Here is an 18,233-nt window from a genome sequence, read left to right on the forward strand (position 1 = left end):
CATATCCTGAGATACATTCTAGTTTAACACAACAACCACATCAAAAACGATAATAATATTGATTATATTATATTAATTGTTATAATGGTGGTATAGTAATCATATATTTGTAATATTATACCAGTACATATTATTATTATTATTAGTAGTAGTAGTATTATTATCATTAATATTTTATAAATTGTAATAGTATTGATATAATAAATAATATCAAAGCTGGTGAAGTTTCACATTGTGGTAAACTACAATCTATCTCATTATACTGTATGTTTAATCCTTGATAAGTGGATTTTCCATGAGCTCCATAGAGAAAAAGAGAGCGCTATTCCCGGTCTGTCCACTGGGGGCGCCGGTGTGCAGCCATCACAATCCACCAACCGTCCGTCGGTGCAGTTTGTGATGCGAATGGTCCAGGCGTAATGGCGACTGCTGAAACAGCAGACTCGGGATCAACAGTCCCGACAGGTAGCGTGTCAATTCATCTTCATCCTTCGTTGTCTGAAAACTTAGATATAAAGAAAACGGCGGAGCGCTTTGTGGTCGTGAAAATGTTTTTCCTAAGCGGTTATGGTCCCTCCGGTGCCTAGTTAGCCTGTAGCCAAGTTAGCATGGAAGATTTCAGCCGAACAAATGAGCGCAGGGATAGCTAGCTAATTTAGCTGCTTCGGTCATTGACATCGGCGGTTTATTGAACTCCGTGTTTCCTTCTATTGTTACGAAACCCTTTCATGTATACAAAGGACATGGTAAGCTTTATAAAGTCAAAAATAAACCTCTAGGGCCATGTTCACTAACGTTGTCGTTAACGTGGTTATAACGGTAATGATAATGAAGCATATTCTCTACCTTTGGTAAAAGGATGAACTTGATTTTAAAAAGCTACTTGTTAACCAACAATAGAGGGTGGTTTCTCTGTAACTTATATCTCTCATGTTCCTCACTAATTTTTCAGTTTGAGGTAGAGGGGGGAAAAAAAATCACTCGACATTTGTCACGTCCTGTCTCCTGGTCCGTTATTTTCCTCCCAAGTTTCTCAGTTGATGTGGTGAATTATCTAATGGATGTCGACCATTATTGATTTCCTACAACCATTTTAACCAGCGGCACATGCTCGTTATGCTTTTATTTCTTAGTACACATATCACTTGTTGTTCAGTTTAAACGAGTCCACCTCTAAGGATACGAAAACATCTAAATGATACCGACATCATGTTCAAAGGTGAAAAATAAAGACAGACAAAAGGTTTTTAAAGCTGAAATTCTGAGGCGAATTATGTCACTTAATTTACATTGAAACCTGTAAAAACAGCTGTGACTCAAATCATGTTCATACCGTTTAATTGACATGTAATATTATTATCGCACAGTTTGCTGTTATCATGAAATTACTTTTTGACAAGGATAAAATACACAATACGATGTTTATAATCCCCTAAAGCAAAGATCATCATTTTGGATTGTTGCTTTTTAATAGTTTTCCACAGTTTTTTTTATTTTTTTACCTAATATATATTATTTGCCATCACCGTTGTTATTATTGCAAGAAATATCCACTATTAGCTTCTTCACAATGAAAAAGTGTAAATTTGATTTAAAACGGGTTTCAATAATTACTAGTGTAAATCACCATCTTAATCACGATACGATGTTATATCGATGTGTTAGGATGACGATACGATATTTGCCGAAATCACAAAGTCTGTTATGATTTCTGATCGACGCAATTGATTTGATGCGATATCATCTGGCCATGTAAAATATTATTTACATTGATATTAACTCATAAAAAAACAAATTTGATTTGACCATTTTATTTCTAAGCAGGCATATAAATCAAAAACAATATTTGTCTAATTTTAAAATAATAATAATAATAATAATATTATTATTATTATTGCTTCTTAAAAATGACGATATGAATCAATGTTTTCATTTTGCTTCGATATAATTTAATCATTATCATTTAATTGATATATCGGTGTGGATCGATGTATTGTTACACCCATTACCCATTACTGTAGTAATATGTGCTTAATGTTGGTAGCCAAGTCACATGCCAAAGCTGGAAAACAAATTTATGTAACTTTCATATGATATTTAGTAAATTTATAAGTTAATAAGGTATTTATTTTTCTTAATTTGTATAGATCCTAAATGTAAATATCAACAATATCGAAAAGTATTACATTTGACCTACTTAAGGCTCGCAAAAACTCATATTAAACTTTAGTTCTGAAAAACTGAAATAAATATTTCCATTTTGGATTTTTGGATACACAGGCTTATTCAGTATGTGTTCCCATATTAAATGAATAGATTTTTCATAAATGGGTAGTTGAAAACATTGTCTTACAGGCCGTTTTCTTTTATTTAAAAAAAATTGATTCTACACATCTTCAGGTAAATTAAAGGCGGTTTTGTTGGACCAAATCTTCAGCAATAAGCCTATGTTGTTTACTGGAATAAAAAGTCATAGATAAAGAACGCTCCTTAAGGTATTTCTACTGTAAGGAGACAATAATATGTAAGATTTTCGAAACTTCAGCCCTCAGCCGCCAATAACGGTGCGTTCTCTTTGCACTCCGAGGTTAGACCTTCCGAGTCTCAGTCCGAAACGCTAACCCTGTTGTTTGTCATGTCTTGCCTTCCCGTCCCTGTGAGTAGTGGAGTTTCTCTGAACTCCTAACCACCCAGTTTGAATCAGCGATTTAAAAATAGTGTCTTAAAAACGCTCCATGTGGCTCCTACATGGCTTAGACCCAAACACCGACAAACTGTCAGGCACTGTTTCCCAAACTTGAGTGACAGTAACATAATGTAGTTTCTCCTCCAGCACTCAGTGACCCTGTTTCCTATTTCTGGGCCAAGAAATGGTGCGTTTACAGACTCCTCATTGGCTGGAAAGGATGTTAAAAGCATGTCCCCCATTATTCATCAGCTGCAGGGTTCTTGTGATCAAGTAGATGCAGAGGAGCAGATGGTTTGTCTATTGCCCTAAGGCGTGCCACTGATCAACACAAATTCTCAGTCTGTTTTTCCAACTACGGCTTTTTAGATATACGCCGCCCGCACGTCATTTCGCCCCTTTCTACTTCTGCAGTTTTAGTCGATTTGTGTCTGATTGGTTTGATGGGTTGCTTACTTCTGTAAAAAAAAAAAAAAAAAAAAAACGTCACCGGTTTAGTTTTAAACGTAGTAAGTGTCACCTTGCTACCCACAAGAATAAACGGGCTGGGCTGACTATGTCCTGCTTCACAGATATTAGGACTCAGTTTTGGAGGAGAGCTCTGCAGCGAGGTATCCGCATGCGTGTGCTTCGGCGATTCTTTGTGTGTTTGAGCAGGAGAGACGCTTCGGCAGCGGCGAGGCCGGCGTGTTGTTTTACAAAAGGAGGGGGGGAATGCGGACCGCTCGTTGTTTCCCGCCGGGTGGATTGCAGTGTGTCCTTGATAACCGCGTCGGGATGCATGACGGTCTGTGATCTGGCTTGCTTTGCTGAAACATCTTACAGCGCATCAGATGGACTACGTTTCTGGCTTTTTTTTTAAAAAAATGCTGCAAGCGTCTAATCTTTGTCCGCTTTAAATGCTTCTGTATGCATCTTTACTGGTGGTTGTGCAGCTTTGGAGTGGATGTTGCCATTGGTTACAGGCTACAGGTGATCGAATAGTGGGCGAAGGAGTTTGTACATCAAGTTTATGTAAGGACAAAGTTGTATAACTTCACAGACTCTATGTTTTTCTATTTAACTTCTGATATTTAATTATTACGGTAAAGCAGATTTACATAGAGATCTTAGCCTCACTGCATGCAGCTTTTCACAGGTTTTTTTTTTTTAATCCAATTGACTTCATTTTTTTTCTGTTGGGAAGTTTTAAATATTCTCAGCAGAGTGATGAAAGCAAGTTTCGCATGACAGAAAAAGGAAGGCAAGGGGAAGATATCATGAATGCTCGTGGCGATATTAAACCACATCCTCCAGGAGCAGATGAACGTAGAGATGCCAGCTCGGGGGAGAAGTAGCTCCAGTTCTCGTATCGGATGCAGCAGTCAGTAACTGTGGCCACATTTAGGTCTGAGCTCGTCATTGCCCTAATAGTCATCAGCCATGGCTGGAAATAGCCCTGCTAATTAACCAGCAGAGGGTTTTAGGTCCGGCCGTTAACAGTTTGTTTCATGACAAAAAGCTTTTTAACTGGTTATGTTTCAGCGACTGAATGAGTTTGTTTGTTTAGTTATTCTGCAGTGTCATAAACTGACTTTTTCTTCTATGTTTTAGGGGCCAGCAGCATTCGGAAAATGGCCCCTGCAGAGGTAAGGATGCCAGAGATTGCGTCAAATCTTGGTTGCTGTAATGAATGTTACGTTTTAAAGTATCACAGGAATGAGATCAGGTGTATTTTCATTTTCTTTCATAGTGTTGCATTTTAATTTATTTTTTATTCTGCCTTAAAAAGTGTGAAATCATATTGTGGGTAAATAATTTCAGAAGATTATCAGCAGTTTAAATATTAAAAGTAATTGATTTAGGAAAATTCTAAGTAAACATGGAATAGCAACGCTTGCAGTTAATCTCGAAGGTCATTTATACATAAAAATACTTTTTTTATTAGAAAATGTAGCAGTTCCTGACGTGAGTTTAAAATTCTCCTTATATTTCATAAGTAAGACATGACCCCTGCTACCTATGGAGCAGTTCCAGGTATCAAAGCATGTCAAGGTATTTAAAAGTTACGGTTTTAAAACGAGAGAAAAAAGATCCCTTTTTAGGGTTTAAAATCCATTTAACTGATGCTACAAGACAAAGTGGCGAAGTGGGCAGAGTTTTTTTCCTCCTGCTGCACTCTGCCAGTGAGCTGGCTGAAATAATAAAAAAAAAATGACTCTTTCAAACAATCTCGTCAAAACTTAAATTAAACTAAAGCCAAGTCAAAGGGCCCTAAAAGACAATGGCTGCTTTTAGTAAATGCAACAGAAACTTTAGACTTCTGACACTAAAGATTCATTGGGAAGGTAGTAAACATGTCTTACATAGGTCCAACCTCTTCATTAAGTTTGGGGACGACAGGACCATGCAGCGCGAGGACAACCACGTCCACCCGAGTTTGGGGAAGACCCGGGAGATTGTGGTGGAACATCGATGCTGCTGTGAAAAGGGTGATCAGCACCAAATCTCTCAGGACCATTACAGACCACCAACACGGCTACTTCATCCATTGGCTTTATTCGTCTGCCTGATTGCATTGTGTTACCCTAGCTCCGTTTCGGCTGCGTTTACTCACGCCGACATCCCACCACGCCTCATGTTTTGTTTCCCCTCTCTTGCTCCACAGCTGCCTGGTTCTTCAGGCACAACTCAAAGTATGAAGAAGACCATCGGGCACCGGGGTGTCGAGACTACCACCGGAGAGACCACTTACAAAAAGGTGAGCGCAGGTTGTCAGGTGGACGCCGCCTGTCGCCGCCTGCAGCACTCAGCAACAATCAGGAAAAAGTACCTTATGTATAACGCTATAAATATATTAGCTGTTCATGTTTGAGGTTTCCGTGGCTGGAAACTCTTAAATAGCTGTGTAAAAATAGAGTTTGGAGGGGTAAAGCGTTATTTGTTCCCACGCTAACTCTGTCTTCTTCCTTTCTGACCTCTTCAGACCACGTCATCTGCCCTAAAGGGTGCAATCCAATTGGGCATCGCGCACACAGTCGGCAGCCTGAGCCAAAAGGCAGAGCGAGATGTTCTTATGCAAGACTTTGTGGTGGTTGAAAGCATCTTCTTCCCCAGGTTGGTAAAATCATTTCAATCAAGATATATAAATTTTTTTAAATCATTTAAATTCCCTTCTGATGCCTCTTTGTTTGTCCTTTGTTTTCCAGCGAAGGGAGTAACCTGACTCCTGCTCATCACTACAGCGACTTTCGCTTTAAGACCTACGCTCCTATCGCTTTCCGCTACTTCAGAGAGATGTTTGGCATCCGGCCAGATGACTACCTGGTCTGTCATTGAACAAAAGCTCGCCCTGCCATATTCACTACTACGACTTTTTGTCTCGCAAAAAAACTTTACATGTAATCTTTTGATAGGAATAGATACATATAAGCTGGTTTTGGAAGTTTTTTTTTTCTTTGATACTAAGGGTGTGTATCAGCTGTATTACACTATAGAATCACCTTGTTAAACTGTATATTTTTAATTAGCATAAATATTTACAGCTTTTAACTAGATCTAAATTATTATTTTTTTATTAAATGGTTATATTTTTGTGATTGAAAGTCAGAATGAGGAAAGCGTCCAACCCTTGGACAGCATTTTGTCTGCTCCGTTCCAGATGTCACAAAGTGAGACAATTGTTTGATAAAGACGATGGAGATTTTTCTTGTAGATAATGACACCCAGAATCACGTCTCTGTTAAAGTACTCCCTGTGCAACGAGCCGCTGATCGAGCTGTCCAACCCGGGAGCCAGCGGGTCCCTGTTCTACGTCTCCAGCGACGACGAGTTCATCATCAAGACAGTTCAGCACAAAGAGGCCGAGTTCCTCCAGAAGCTCCTGCCGGGTTACTTCATGGTGAGTCTTTACAGCGTTTACAGGATAGGGGATTAACGGCATTATCGCTCTAATCGTTACCATCATGAGGAATGCAGTTAGTGCCCTGGCTCTTAATCTTGGTGCTCCTCCTGTGGCATTCTGAACATTAGCTGGAAAATGAGCTATAGCACAAAGTTAATATCCTTGCTCTTATCAGCACGTGTGTATATGAAGGGGAAGACATCTTGGAGTGACCTTGGTATAATAAGTGTTCTTACATAAGTCATAACTGTGGTTTCTCGAGAGCTATAAATGTTTTGGGTGGTAAAATGGTGTAAAAAGCTTACAGAACCACTGACATGGAATCCCAATACTTTCCTATTTAAGTCTTATGCTGCTGTTTTTTGTCTTTTTCCAGAATATAAACCAAAACAAGCGCACCCTGCTGCCTAAATTCTACGGACTTTACTGCGTCCAGGCCGGCGGGAAGAACATCCGCATCGTTGTGATGAATAACCTTCTGCCCCGGATCGTCCCCATGCACTTCAAGTACGACTTGAAGGGCTCCACCTATAAGAGGCGAGCTTCTCCTAAGGAACGAGAAAAGGCCGTCCCCACTTACAAAGACCTGGATTTTATCCAGGACATGCCTGACGGCCTGCTGCTGGAAGCAGACAACTATAACGCCCTGAGCAAGACTATTCAGAGGGACTGCTTGGTGAGCCTCACAGACACACTGTTGTTTTGTTTTTATTGGAGACTGATTATTATTCAAGGATTGTGTGCTGAAGAATACTGACCAGGCTCAATTATTAACGACAGAACTTATTAACATGCCACGCAAAAGCAAGAAAGAAATAGAACAATAAGGAAATCAGAGCATTCTTTGTTTTTTCATTAGATACTGATAACCTGTGTTTTTATTCATTTTAGCTTCTAACGGTTCCATAGGCAGCTTAGTTCTTACATGCCATTACAAACTACAGATTTATGTTGGGAAATTATTGGAAGAAGTCGATAGATAAGGCAAGGCAAATTTATTTATATAGCACGTTTCAGTACAAAGACAATGCAAAGTGCTTTACATGATTAAAATATAGGAAAATAAAACAATAAAAGAAGAGATTTACTTAGAATGGCAGCGTGGAAAATGTTGGTCGGTTGAACTTGAATTACTTTTTTTGCTTGTTTATAGTGACTAAGTTTACCATTAGGTTGACCTTTTTATGCGTCTAATTTGTGGCCACTTTTTTGCCTTTTTTGCTAAGGTTGAGTTTCTCGATCCAATCTCAAATACTGAGTTGGAGTCTTAGCTACCGTTTCTGTTTCAGCAACATAATTCTGTTCTGGTTTAACACGACATTTCTTTTACCTGGTTGATTATTTAAAAAGAACTTATTTACTGTGCTGTAGAGCAACTAAGGTGTGAAGCATGTCCATTATAAAGAATGTAGTAGCTTTAACATTATTAATGGCTGGTGTGAAAGACTTTTCTGTACATCATTGCTGATAGTCTTTGTTGTAGAAAGCAAATTTAAGTGTTTATTTGGCTTGTGAAATTGAGGATAAGCTTACCAACAGGTCTAAAAAATAAGGTTTTGGGATGTATCGCCGTTTACCACAGAGATAATAAGATTTGCATTCTTTAATTTTGAAATATAACTAGTTATTTCGCCCATTTACCATATTTACAGCAAGATATATCTGTCATAGTTTACTGAAGGAAACAAATAACCAGACTGATTAGTGTAAAATCCATTTAGTATTTTGCCATTACTTTTTAAAAGAAGATGAAAAGTCAGAGATGTAGGACAGGTCTAAAAACTTCTACTGCTTGTTATTCATTTTACGTGTTACTACTCGTGTCCTTCTTTTCCTTTCCTAGCAGGAAAGTTTTATTTGTTAGATTTCTTTAGCCAGCCGGGGCGTATTTGAAGCGTGTTAGGAACAGAGGTATTCATCAGTCATAGCTAATCAGTTTTTAATAGTTGTTAAAGTGCTTTTCTCTCCTGGGGTATGAGCAGCAGCTGTTGTTCTCGTTCCTGCAGCTTCTGCAGAGTTTCAAGATCATGGACTACAGTTTGTTGATGGGCATCCACAACATGGACCAAGCAAGTCGAGAGCGGGAGCGTGGCGGAGGCAACTCGGGGGACAGCGTGGCATTGGAGGGTCCGGTGACCCCAGACCAGCGTCGGCCACAAGCCCAGAAAAGTTTGTACTGTACGGCCATGGAGTCCATCCAGGGGGAAGCTCGAGGGAAGGGAGCTCTGGATTCAGAAGACCAGTAAGTGTGACTTCCAGCAGAGTCTGAGCTTCTGGTTTCTTTGTGGTAAATCGTGCAGTTATGAAATGATGAATTAAACTGAACCTTATTTATTAGTGTGGGAGGTATTCCAGCTCGCAATGTAAAAGGAGAGAGGTTGCTCATCTACATTGGGATCATTGACATTCTCCAGTCCTACAGGTAGGTGTTGAATTCCTTTTAAATGGCAGCATATTTTGTTCTTAAGAACAACGTACACGGGTTTGATTTACTTGAAATGTAATAACCAGTTTTGCTTGTGTTATTCAGGTTCATTAAGAAGTTGGAGCACTCATGGAAAGCACTGGTCCACGATGGGGTAAGAGCCTAAATGAGATGTACTGCTACAAAACTATTACTATTGAAAGTGTGCAAATCAATATAGTTTGTAATTGATTTTTTTAAGGACCAATTCAAGTTATTATTCTTTAGATGGAATGATTAGCCTGTTAATTTGTGTAAAATGTTCTGGTATTTTTTATACTTTAAAGAAGGATCTGGAGATTTTTATATTTTACTCAGGTCTAAGATTTATTTGGGCTCTATCGACGATAAATACACTTCAATTAAACATTATACGGAAATCCGTAGCAGCAACTAATTACTCCTAGGATTTTTTTTTATTTTTATAAATCACACTAAGGTGTGCTTACCAATGATGTAATTAAATAAGATAAATATGCATAAAAGCAAACATACCAACACTAATTCTACTCTACAAACTGTCACTACTTTGATTGTTCCAAATATGAATTCATTTAGTTCAAGTTTTGGGATGTTTTTTCTAAATGTTATGTCTCCCTGGAGCTTAAGGAATAGGCGTTTAACAAGCTGTTTTAGTTGGAATATCCAATGATGATCTGTGAGGCTAAAGAAGGGAAAAACAGGAAAACAATGTTTACTTTGGTGCAAAACCCGGCTGCTAGCTTACTCAGAGAACCAACCGGATCAAACTGGGTGTGCGGTTTCCCATAATCCTCAGCTCGCCTGACGGGGAACAAACAGCTGCTGTTCCTACTGCAACGTCACTCGGACCGGAAGGCTGTTGGTTCTGACCCAGCTGGTTGGCTGTTTTAAAGGTTCCTCACTTTGGATTTGGAACCGGGCAAAATGCACCAAGAATCTGTCTTTAAGAAAGTTGCAGAGTGACGGAGACACGCATTCCAGGTGTGGTTCACTGGTTCTTCGTTAGTCTTTCCGACCCGGGAACCCAGCTCATCTCTCTGAAGCATGACTTTCTGGGAGAGATGATGTCACCAGGGGCTGATCCACGGATCAGAGGCAGACTTTGGGCGACGCGTGGATGATGTCACAGTAGGCAGCCAAGGAAAAATTTATTTTTAGGTTGTTTTTTTTTTTTAAAGAGAGCCTCATTATATAGACAATCGAGAGGCCAAACATTTGCCAAAACTATCGTCGTAGTCTCAATAACTGTCTCACGACTGGACTCTATTCTAAATTTTTCCAACATGTATTTATTCTAACTAAATTAAGAAACAGCTTCCCATTCAGAGCTAATCACATTAATCGGTAGTACATTTTATGAGTAGTTATTGATTATTTAAAAAAATGTCTTAATTAGCAAACTAAGACAGTTCACATAACTTTGACATATAATGAAACTTTCTTTGGCCTTAACACTTACCGAGGTCATAAAAAATTAATAAGAGCTAATTTCGACTGAACCTTAAAGGTCCTGCAAGGGCATTTTTAAGATAAGATAAGATAAGCTTTATTGATCTCACACTGGAGAAATTCACTTGTCACACGTCGGCTTAGTGATCAAAAGAAGGTGCCAAATATACAGTGTATCAATAAAAAATAAAATAAAAATAGAAAGGAAATAAATCAGAGATTTGGGATGACTATGTACATTCAGGGTGGCTTATATACAAATGGATTAACATTGAACATTAAGTAGTACCAGGTAAGGAACAAGAGCTAAAAAAACTGCTGTAGGAAAATGGTCCAGTTGAATGTGTTAATTTGCATGATGTTTTTTTTTCTTGCTCCTTTCAGGACACTGTTTCAGTTCACAGACCGGGTTTCTATGCGGAGCGTTTCCAGCAGTTTATGTGCAACACAGTTTTCAAGAAAATTCCACGTAAGCTTGCAGGAGCAAAACCAAAGCTCAGCTGTTGCTCTGCGTCCACTGATCTTTCTTCTTATGGCCGATCTGTCGTTCAGTTAAGCCGTCGCCCTCTAAGAAGAGTCGTGGTGGAGGTCAAGGAGGGCTTAGAAGAGCCCCCACGCTGGGGGGTCCCACTCCACTCTCCCACACAGCAGGACAGTCCTTTGGCGACTCCAGACTGGTGTATCACAGCCATTTCAAAAGCACAGAGTCAGAGGCTGACAGCGGTAAGAACTCATGAATTAATCAGTGTTGTCATCACATAAAGGGGCTCTACAGTCACATGTCTACCCACGCACTTTCATTTATATCTGTTTCCATATGGAGGACAATGGTTTTGTAATCTGGAGTATTTTTTTTTTTTTGTCCTTTTCGTTGTTAGGTGTTCAGTCAGACAAACCAGATCTGGTTCCTAGGACGCCCCCACCGGCAGACAACCCTTCTGACGCTGAGGCCAATCTGTCCACCTCATCACTAGGCAGCACGGGAGTCGGCTCTACCTCTCCTCCACTGCGGTAAAATCTTTTCGCCATCGTTTCAGCTTCATGCTATTATAACCGCCTCTGGCCTGACTCTGACATTTCTCTGCAGATCCGTTGGAGTAGAAGTGCACAAATCAGCCAACACAGACCCTGACCAGGGAACCTTCCACAGGTAGCATCCAGACCAAATCCAAGTAGAAAGGAGGGCTGTTTTATCATTTCAGCCACATTTTTGGCACGCCCTCTGGTAAAAGATGTGGAAAGACCTAAACATGGATTAATCTTTCATTGTAGTAGCACAATATGTGCTGAGAAATCCCAGCTAAATTAGAGTCAATTTATTAGACGGGTAATAAAAGGATATTATATTAAGGAATAATCACTTAACACAGTTATTGTCACCCCTGCTTTCCATACGTAGGCATCCTTCATAAGAACAGCACTTAATGTACTTTAACATTTCACAAGTTTGGAGAATATAACGGGTGATCTTTTATCACTCTTCTCTGACAATAAGTTTCGACCATTCCTGGGTGCCTTCTTTTGCTCTCATCTCTTCACCTCACCCCACAGGCGTTAAATCAGTTTAAATTAAATTAAATACAACCATTTTACAACACGTCATCTCAAGGCACTTTACAAACCCAATTCTATCAAATCATACAGACAGATTGGTTACCGTATTTTCAGACTATAAGTCGCATGAGTCAAAAAATAAAAGTGGCACCGGACTATACGCTTCAGCGAAGTTGTAAAACAAAATACAACCACCCAGACAACAAACCTTTAAGCTAGCGCTAGCTGTTAGTAGCTTCACGGACAGCCCAATAACAGGGTTCTGTCGCGGTCTAGGTTCTTCGAGCTGCACCACGCAACGCTGCGTGAATTCAGATTTACAGCCAAACAACATACAAACATGTTGTCAGTCTTTATTGTCTATAAGTTAATGTTTCAATACATTTTTAAGTTAGATGACCAGGCTTCTCTAACGAAAACCGGAGAAGCTCTGTCTGGGGTTTGGTTTGTTTTGCATGATTGCAACTCAGCTCTTCTACTACGTCGGGACAGCGGCAGAACCGGGTAAATGCCTCTCGTTGCGCTAAACGTTTTTCTTCCATTATGATACTATAGACAGTAATGTTTACTCCTTGATCCATGCTGGTCAAGATGAATTGCCATTTAAATTTGATATATAAGTCACACCTGAATATAAGTCGCAGAATCAGCCAAACTATGAAAAAAAGTGTGACTTATAGTCTGAAAAATATGGTAAATGTTTTCTATCCAGGTAAACCCGGCAGACAGCATCTGGTCATTGACTTGCAGCATTCACTCCTGTTGGATGACCAAGTGGTGACAGCGGACAGTGGCTTGCTTTGTGTTGTTGACTTTGCCGTTGTCAGCACACAATCAGACCAATAAAGAATAATATCACTGCGGTTAAAAATCTTTTCAACTATTAACGTGTTCTTCTCGCTCCTGTCACGGCTGACCCAAAAGATCTAATATAAAGCTTAAGCAACATGTCCCTCTTCCAGGCCTTTCTAGGCCAGTTGAATCACTAAAGCGGTCGAAAATAATCCAAGCGGGGAAGAGTTGCATAGGGCGTCATCTCTAACAAGGTTTCCACTGTCTTTGGAAAAGAAACCGACTCACAACATCACAGATCTTCCACTGTACTTACCAGTGAACAGATGGTGCTTTTCCTCTTTTTTTTATCTTTTGTGGTTTCACGGCAAACTTACCTGGAATGTCTGTTGCTAATAAGCTTGATTTTAAAGCAACACTTCCAGGTTCTTTGTTCCGCTTTAAACGACAGTGTTGATTTCCTCTGATAACTGCTTTGTTTGGGCAGGTGTGGAAAATAGAAAATTATATCAGCGGTATTATGTTTAATCCTAATTGTTGGAGTCATGGTTGTAATCACCATTGCACATAAATGTCTTTTATTTATGTTTATCCATCACGGGTGTTATAGCTTCCCAGCACAACCCGCAGAGCATGAGTTTGAACGCGCAGGGATAACCTGCCGTCTAGTAAAGGGTTAACACTAAGTGCCTTGCTTTACTCTTGCCTGTCTGAGTCATTTCGCTTCATTAATTACGTTCTCTTTGTTCCAGTCTGGGGGCGGAAGCGGCCGCTGACAATTCAACCAACCTGTCTGGAAATGAAGAGGTAGTTTCTCTCTCCGACATCATCCCAGAGACTAACATCTGTTTTGTAAGTCTAAACGCATGCTGTTCCACCTTTGCCTTAAAACAACGATGGCTTACGAAGCGGTTACTTACAGCAGCTTATGTTTGACAGTAAAAAAGAAGAAGAACAACAACAAAAAATGAACCTGGCCGCATCTATGAGGATGAGGCACTTCTGGAATGCGAGGAGACAGTTGGAAGTAAGAACAACGTGAAGGAAAGTCATCTGTCCAAGACAACCCCTTCATAGCACCTGTTACTTAGTCGCCCTTCAGTATAGACCCGAGCCGCTCTGTGAACAACCACAACAAGGAGAGGAGTAAGGAAAAGTAAGGAAGTGGTGGGCTTTACAAGCCATCACTTCTGCCACTGTGTTCTCATGTCCGTCCACAGATGTCCCAGAGAGAAAAAAAAAAAAGCAGCAGAATCACTTCGGCTAAAACCCAGACGTCCCTTCATGTGTGCGACGACCCGTTGCACAGAATGAGACGGTTGTGTAATGCGCTGAGGCGAGTCCTCCTGTCTGTTACAGGCAGAAGGAAGAGCTGCGATGGGGTCGATAATTCAGTAGAAGCTTACTGAGCTCAGACATGAAGGGAAAACCTGCGTGGATGGAGACGGTTTCCCATCTGCTGTTTAAATAGGTTCTCAGTGCGTGATTTTATTTTTTACACCCTCTGTACCTCTGATCAGTCGAGACACTCTGAACTGACAATGTAGTCACTAGAAATCATCCGGTCAAATACTTGCTGCTCGACTCCACGGTCACATATGCATTTCTTCCCTGTCGGTATCTGTGTACAGTATCTGTATGGACTCAGATGTGGACGGGTCGGACCGAACCTGAGGACCAAGTCCTCTTTCACGTTTTGAATTATTCTTTTAGACGCCTCAGCGGCACCACTTAGACCTTTGCTACTGATGAATGTATTTTTACGTTTTTCTGAAGTAGAAGGCGTCTTACTAAAACATCCGACCGCCCCTCCTAATGCGACCGTGTATGCTGGAGTAGGAAGACGTACAGAGCAAAGCGGTTGCAGCATTGCTGGATAGTAGATGCTGTTAAATTAAGTGTTTTTTTATTATTATCTATAGAATTGTAGTCATTTTTAAGTTATTGTCTAACTGTCATGTTCGGTGCCTTGTGTGTTTTTCTTTGACCTTTTTATGTATAGCTGACATTTTTTGAAGGTTAGTGCCGTAGGTTGCACACAGAACCTGCCTTATCACTACTGCTGATGTTCATCATCCTGCCATTTGTATGTCCCAACTAACCAGTCAGCTGTGAAGGTTTACAACCGTTTCAGATTTTTAATGCAAACACTAGCTGTCGCCAGTGTGGTCGATCTGTTTCCCGACTTCAAACAGTTATTCATTTCTGCTGGTTACAGAAATAACAACCGACCCACAGCGAGTCTTGGACCAATATTACTGAGTTTAAAGGGATTGTTTAAGATTTTCGGAGATGAGGTTCTCCTGAAAGGTTAGTAGCAGTAAATATCTTCCTGGCAGTAAATAATTGTCTTGGCATCTTTATTTAGGATAAATCCAGATTAGTTGAAGCTAGCTGCTCGTCTGAGAGAGCCCAAGACCAAAGAGGATTTCTTAAAACAGCTACAATCGAAGAAATGTTCATGAAGGCACATCTTGAGTACAGGAGCTTTTTCTGTTTAGCAGGGACTATTGGGTGCGGTTATGTGGTGGGAGAGTGCTAATGATTTTAAATTGGCTGTATTTTGCTCAGGATTACAACTCAGTCATATTGAGTTAGTATCTGTTAACATAAAACTGTGATAAAGTTTTAGTAAAATGTATTTATTGTCAGCTGTGGGTGAAGGGGAGATACCTCCTCCAGTCTAAGTAATGTTTTAGGGTTTTAAAAGCTGTGTATTTTCTAAGGCACAAATAAAACAAACACAGCCTCCGGAGCAAATGCTAAATTAACTAGATTGGTAATTTCAAGAAATCACTTGCAGTATACATTGAGCTATTTTGAGTGCATTATAGCCAAAGTACCTTCTATGTACCTAAATCAGAATGCTAACTAGCAAAATGGGCTTAAATCTACCCTCTAAATGGTGACAAAGTGCTTCATATAGGATGCCTGGTATGTGGAATACGGATCAACCAGAATAAGCGGGATACATACGCCGCATTGGCTGCATTGCAACAGGAACAATGAGTTAACACTTAAATTAACAGCTCCGTCGCCAGTTTTCTTGCTTTAGAAGCAAGAAAGTGTTTAAAATAGCTCTAAATTGGCAATATCTACTTTGTAGCAACTTTATATACGTTATAACGTAGAATCACTTTATTGCTAAATATGTCCGTGTTTGTTTTATGCTGGGAGCCTCCTTCCCACAATCAGCTTTTGAGCGAGACACGGTCAACATTTCTACTGTAGGACAGAATTTGCCCTGTTTTGGACCGTTCTGGGTTCATTAATCTGCATTTATGATAAATGAAGAAACCCGCTGAGTTGTCTCCTGCAGGCCACATATTAACCGCTCAGAACCCTTTAGAAGAACCTCATTAAAAAAATCCTGTACTGATCAGATCAGGGTATTTTTAAAAAAGCCTTGGTGTTTATATACAAAACATCTGGTTCCCTTTATTGTTTAGAGCGTGAAATAGTCGTAGGTAGTTGGTGCGAGTTTTCAGAAGGGATTTCTGCTACAGAAATTAGATTTAGTACCTAGCGAGTGTAGCAAAACTTGACATCATCTCATTTCCTGTCATTGTTTAAAGCGCGCGTCCTATGCAGGCGAGGGGGAGCCGGAGAAACTAATCAGGAGAAAGAACGGGGTTAAGGGTGTAGGTCTTTTTGTATTCACGGCACCAAAGAGAGGAGCAGAGGGGACGTGTTGGGAGTGCGTCTAAGTTGAAGATTCTGTGATCCACTCCTACTTGGATCCATGTGTTTTTACATGATAGAAACACAGAGTTATTCCTGTGTTTTAAGGGTTTATAAAGAAACTGGATGTTTGTTTTTCTCCTGAACCATTTCATTTCGGAAATGCTGCGTCTGTTGTGAATCCGTTAAATTTTTTATAAACTGTTTTTTCCGTTATCATACAGTTCATTTCAAACGATGACTCCACATTCCTGTACAACTTCTTTACACTAGAGCTGTGGTAGCGCTGTAGGACCTGCTATTTCCCACCATGGTGTTCTGTGAACGATGTTCTTCAAGTATTTATGCTGAAATGTTAAATATTAATCATTTGAAACGCATCAGTTGAGTTGTGTTGGCTGAGAGTCAGACGGCCACCAAAATAGCACTCCAAATATCTGATTGTGATTTTAAAAAGTTCAGGTTGTGTTTTCCATACCTGTTTTAATGGAAGTTTTTTTGTATTATTGTTACTTTTTTTTCTTTTTGTTTTACTGTTTCTTTAAATCTGTAGTGGTTAGTTTCTGAATGAAGACCAGGTCTGAGATTTCCTACCACACTATAGCACAATAGAAACATCCTTTGGTGCTTTGAGGGTGCAGGCAGGTGGAGACACTACAAAAAGTTCAAGTAATGCAATACGAACCGCAATCTGCCGCCTCTCAGCCCTCTGAGGCTTATTTATTTATGCGACTGATTGCTGTAGGCTGAGATGATGAAAGGCTACTTAATTTTAATGATTGTAAACTGACTGAAGGATGTCTGATACTTTATTGCGTCCATTGCCTATAAAGGAGGACTATTTGACAATTTCACATTTTATATTTCATGTTTAGATTGTGATACGATGGCTATATACTCTCCATTATGTTTCTGGCTCTTCCATTGTTTTTCTACATGAATGTTTCAAATGGCTTACGAGCCAGTGTTGCTGGTTGTCCTATATGCTTCAATTACTATATTTTTACTGTGTATAAATGTGTATATGTACATATAAGTCACAGAAATGCCTTCTCATACAACATGAACTGCCTGTTCCTCCTGCCATCTTTCAGTTACAGCATGTGGTGGTGACGTTTTTATGTCTGAGTTAAAGGAATAAACATATTTTCTAAATCTGTAGTCGGCTTTAATTGTTTTATTTATTTTAATAAGAATTATTCTTTGAATTTTGATAATCTTCTGAGTGTTGAGTGTGTTTGAATTTGTTGCATAACTTCAAAACAGGAACTCCTGGGCTCTCCAGCTATCCATCTGCAATCTTTAAACTACAAATATTAGCAGAATAGATGTGTATATATGTGTGTGTGTGCATATATATATATATATATATATATATATATATATATATATAAAGATAGTCTTTATTGGAGAAATTCACTCGTCACATCGGCTCATACAAGAAGGTGCAGAGTAGGGAAGGTGCATTCAGTTATATACAGTGAATCTTGTTATATACAATGGATCAAAAAGAATACCAAAAAAAATAAATACAAAAAGAAATAGGAATGGGCATATGATGTCTTATTTACATTCATAGTGGTCTATATATATATATATAAACATATATATATATACACATATATATATATATCGATACGCCTACATACATACGTACCTACACGAATATATGTGCATATACATTCGTGTATACATTTGTACATACATACATACATATATATATATATATATATATATATATA

The 18,233-nt window shown here is 39.4% G+C and overlaps 1 protein-coding gene across 2 annotated transcripts; it reads left to right on the forward strand.

The window, feature by feature from the left end:
- The first annotated feature begins 358 nt into the window (after positions 1 to 358).
- Positions 359 to 17,652, forward strand: LOC105928444 (phosphatidylinositol 4-phosphate 5-kinase type-1 alpha). Of its 2 annotated transcripts, XM_021318136.2 has the most exons (17): positions 386 to 465; positions 3,259 to 3,297; positions 4,280 to 4,314; positions 5,334 to 5,426; positions 5,652 to 5,782; positions 5,875 to 5,992; positions 6,414 to 6,566; positions 6,946 to 7,245; positions 8,576 to 8,811; positions 8,908 to 8,991; positions 9,100 to 9,148; positions 10,849 to 10,933; positions 11,017 to 11,187; positions 11,343 to 11,475; positions 11,552 to 11,614; positions 13,563 to 13,662; positions 13,750 to 17,652. In XM_021318136.2, the coding sequence occupies exons 1-17, from the start codon at positions 420 to 422 to the stop codon at positions 13,750 to 13,752; spliced, it is 1,839 nt and encodes a 612-aa protein (XP_021173811.2). In that variant the 5' UTR covers positions 386 to 419; the 3' UTR covers positions 13,753 to 17,652. The 2 variants fall into 2 exon arrangements, with proteins under 2 accessions (XP_012721150.2, XP_021173811.2); XM_012865696.3 differs by lacking the exon at positions 3,259 to 3,297 and having other exon boundaries at positions 359 to 465.
- Positions 17,653 to 18,233: the final 581 nt, after the last annotated feature.

Source organism: Fundulus heteroclitus, chromosome 3 (assembly GCF_011125445.2).
Source record: "Fundulus heteroclitus isolate FHET01 chromosome 3, MU-UCD_Fhet_4.1, whole genome shotgun sequence".
Lineage (NCBI taxonomy): Eukaryota > Metazoa > Chordata > Actinopteri > Cyprinodontiformes > Fundulidae > Fundulus > Fundulus heteroclitus.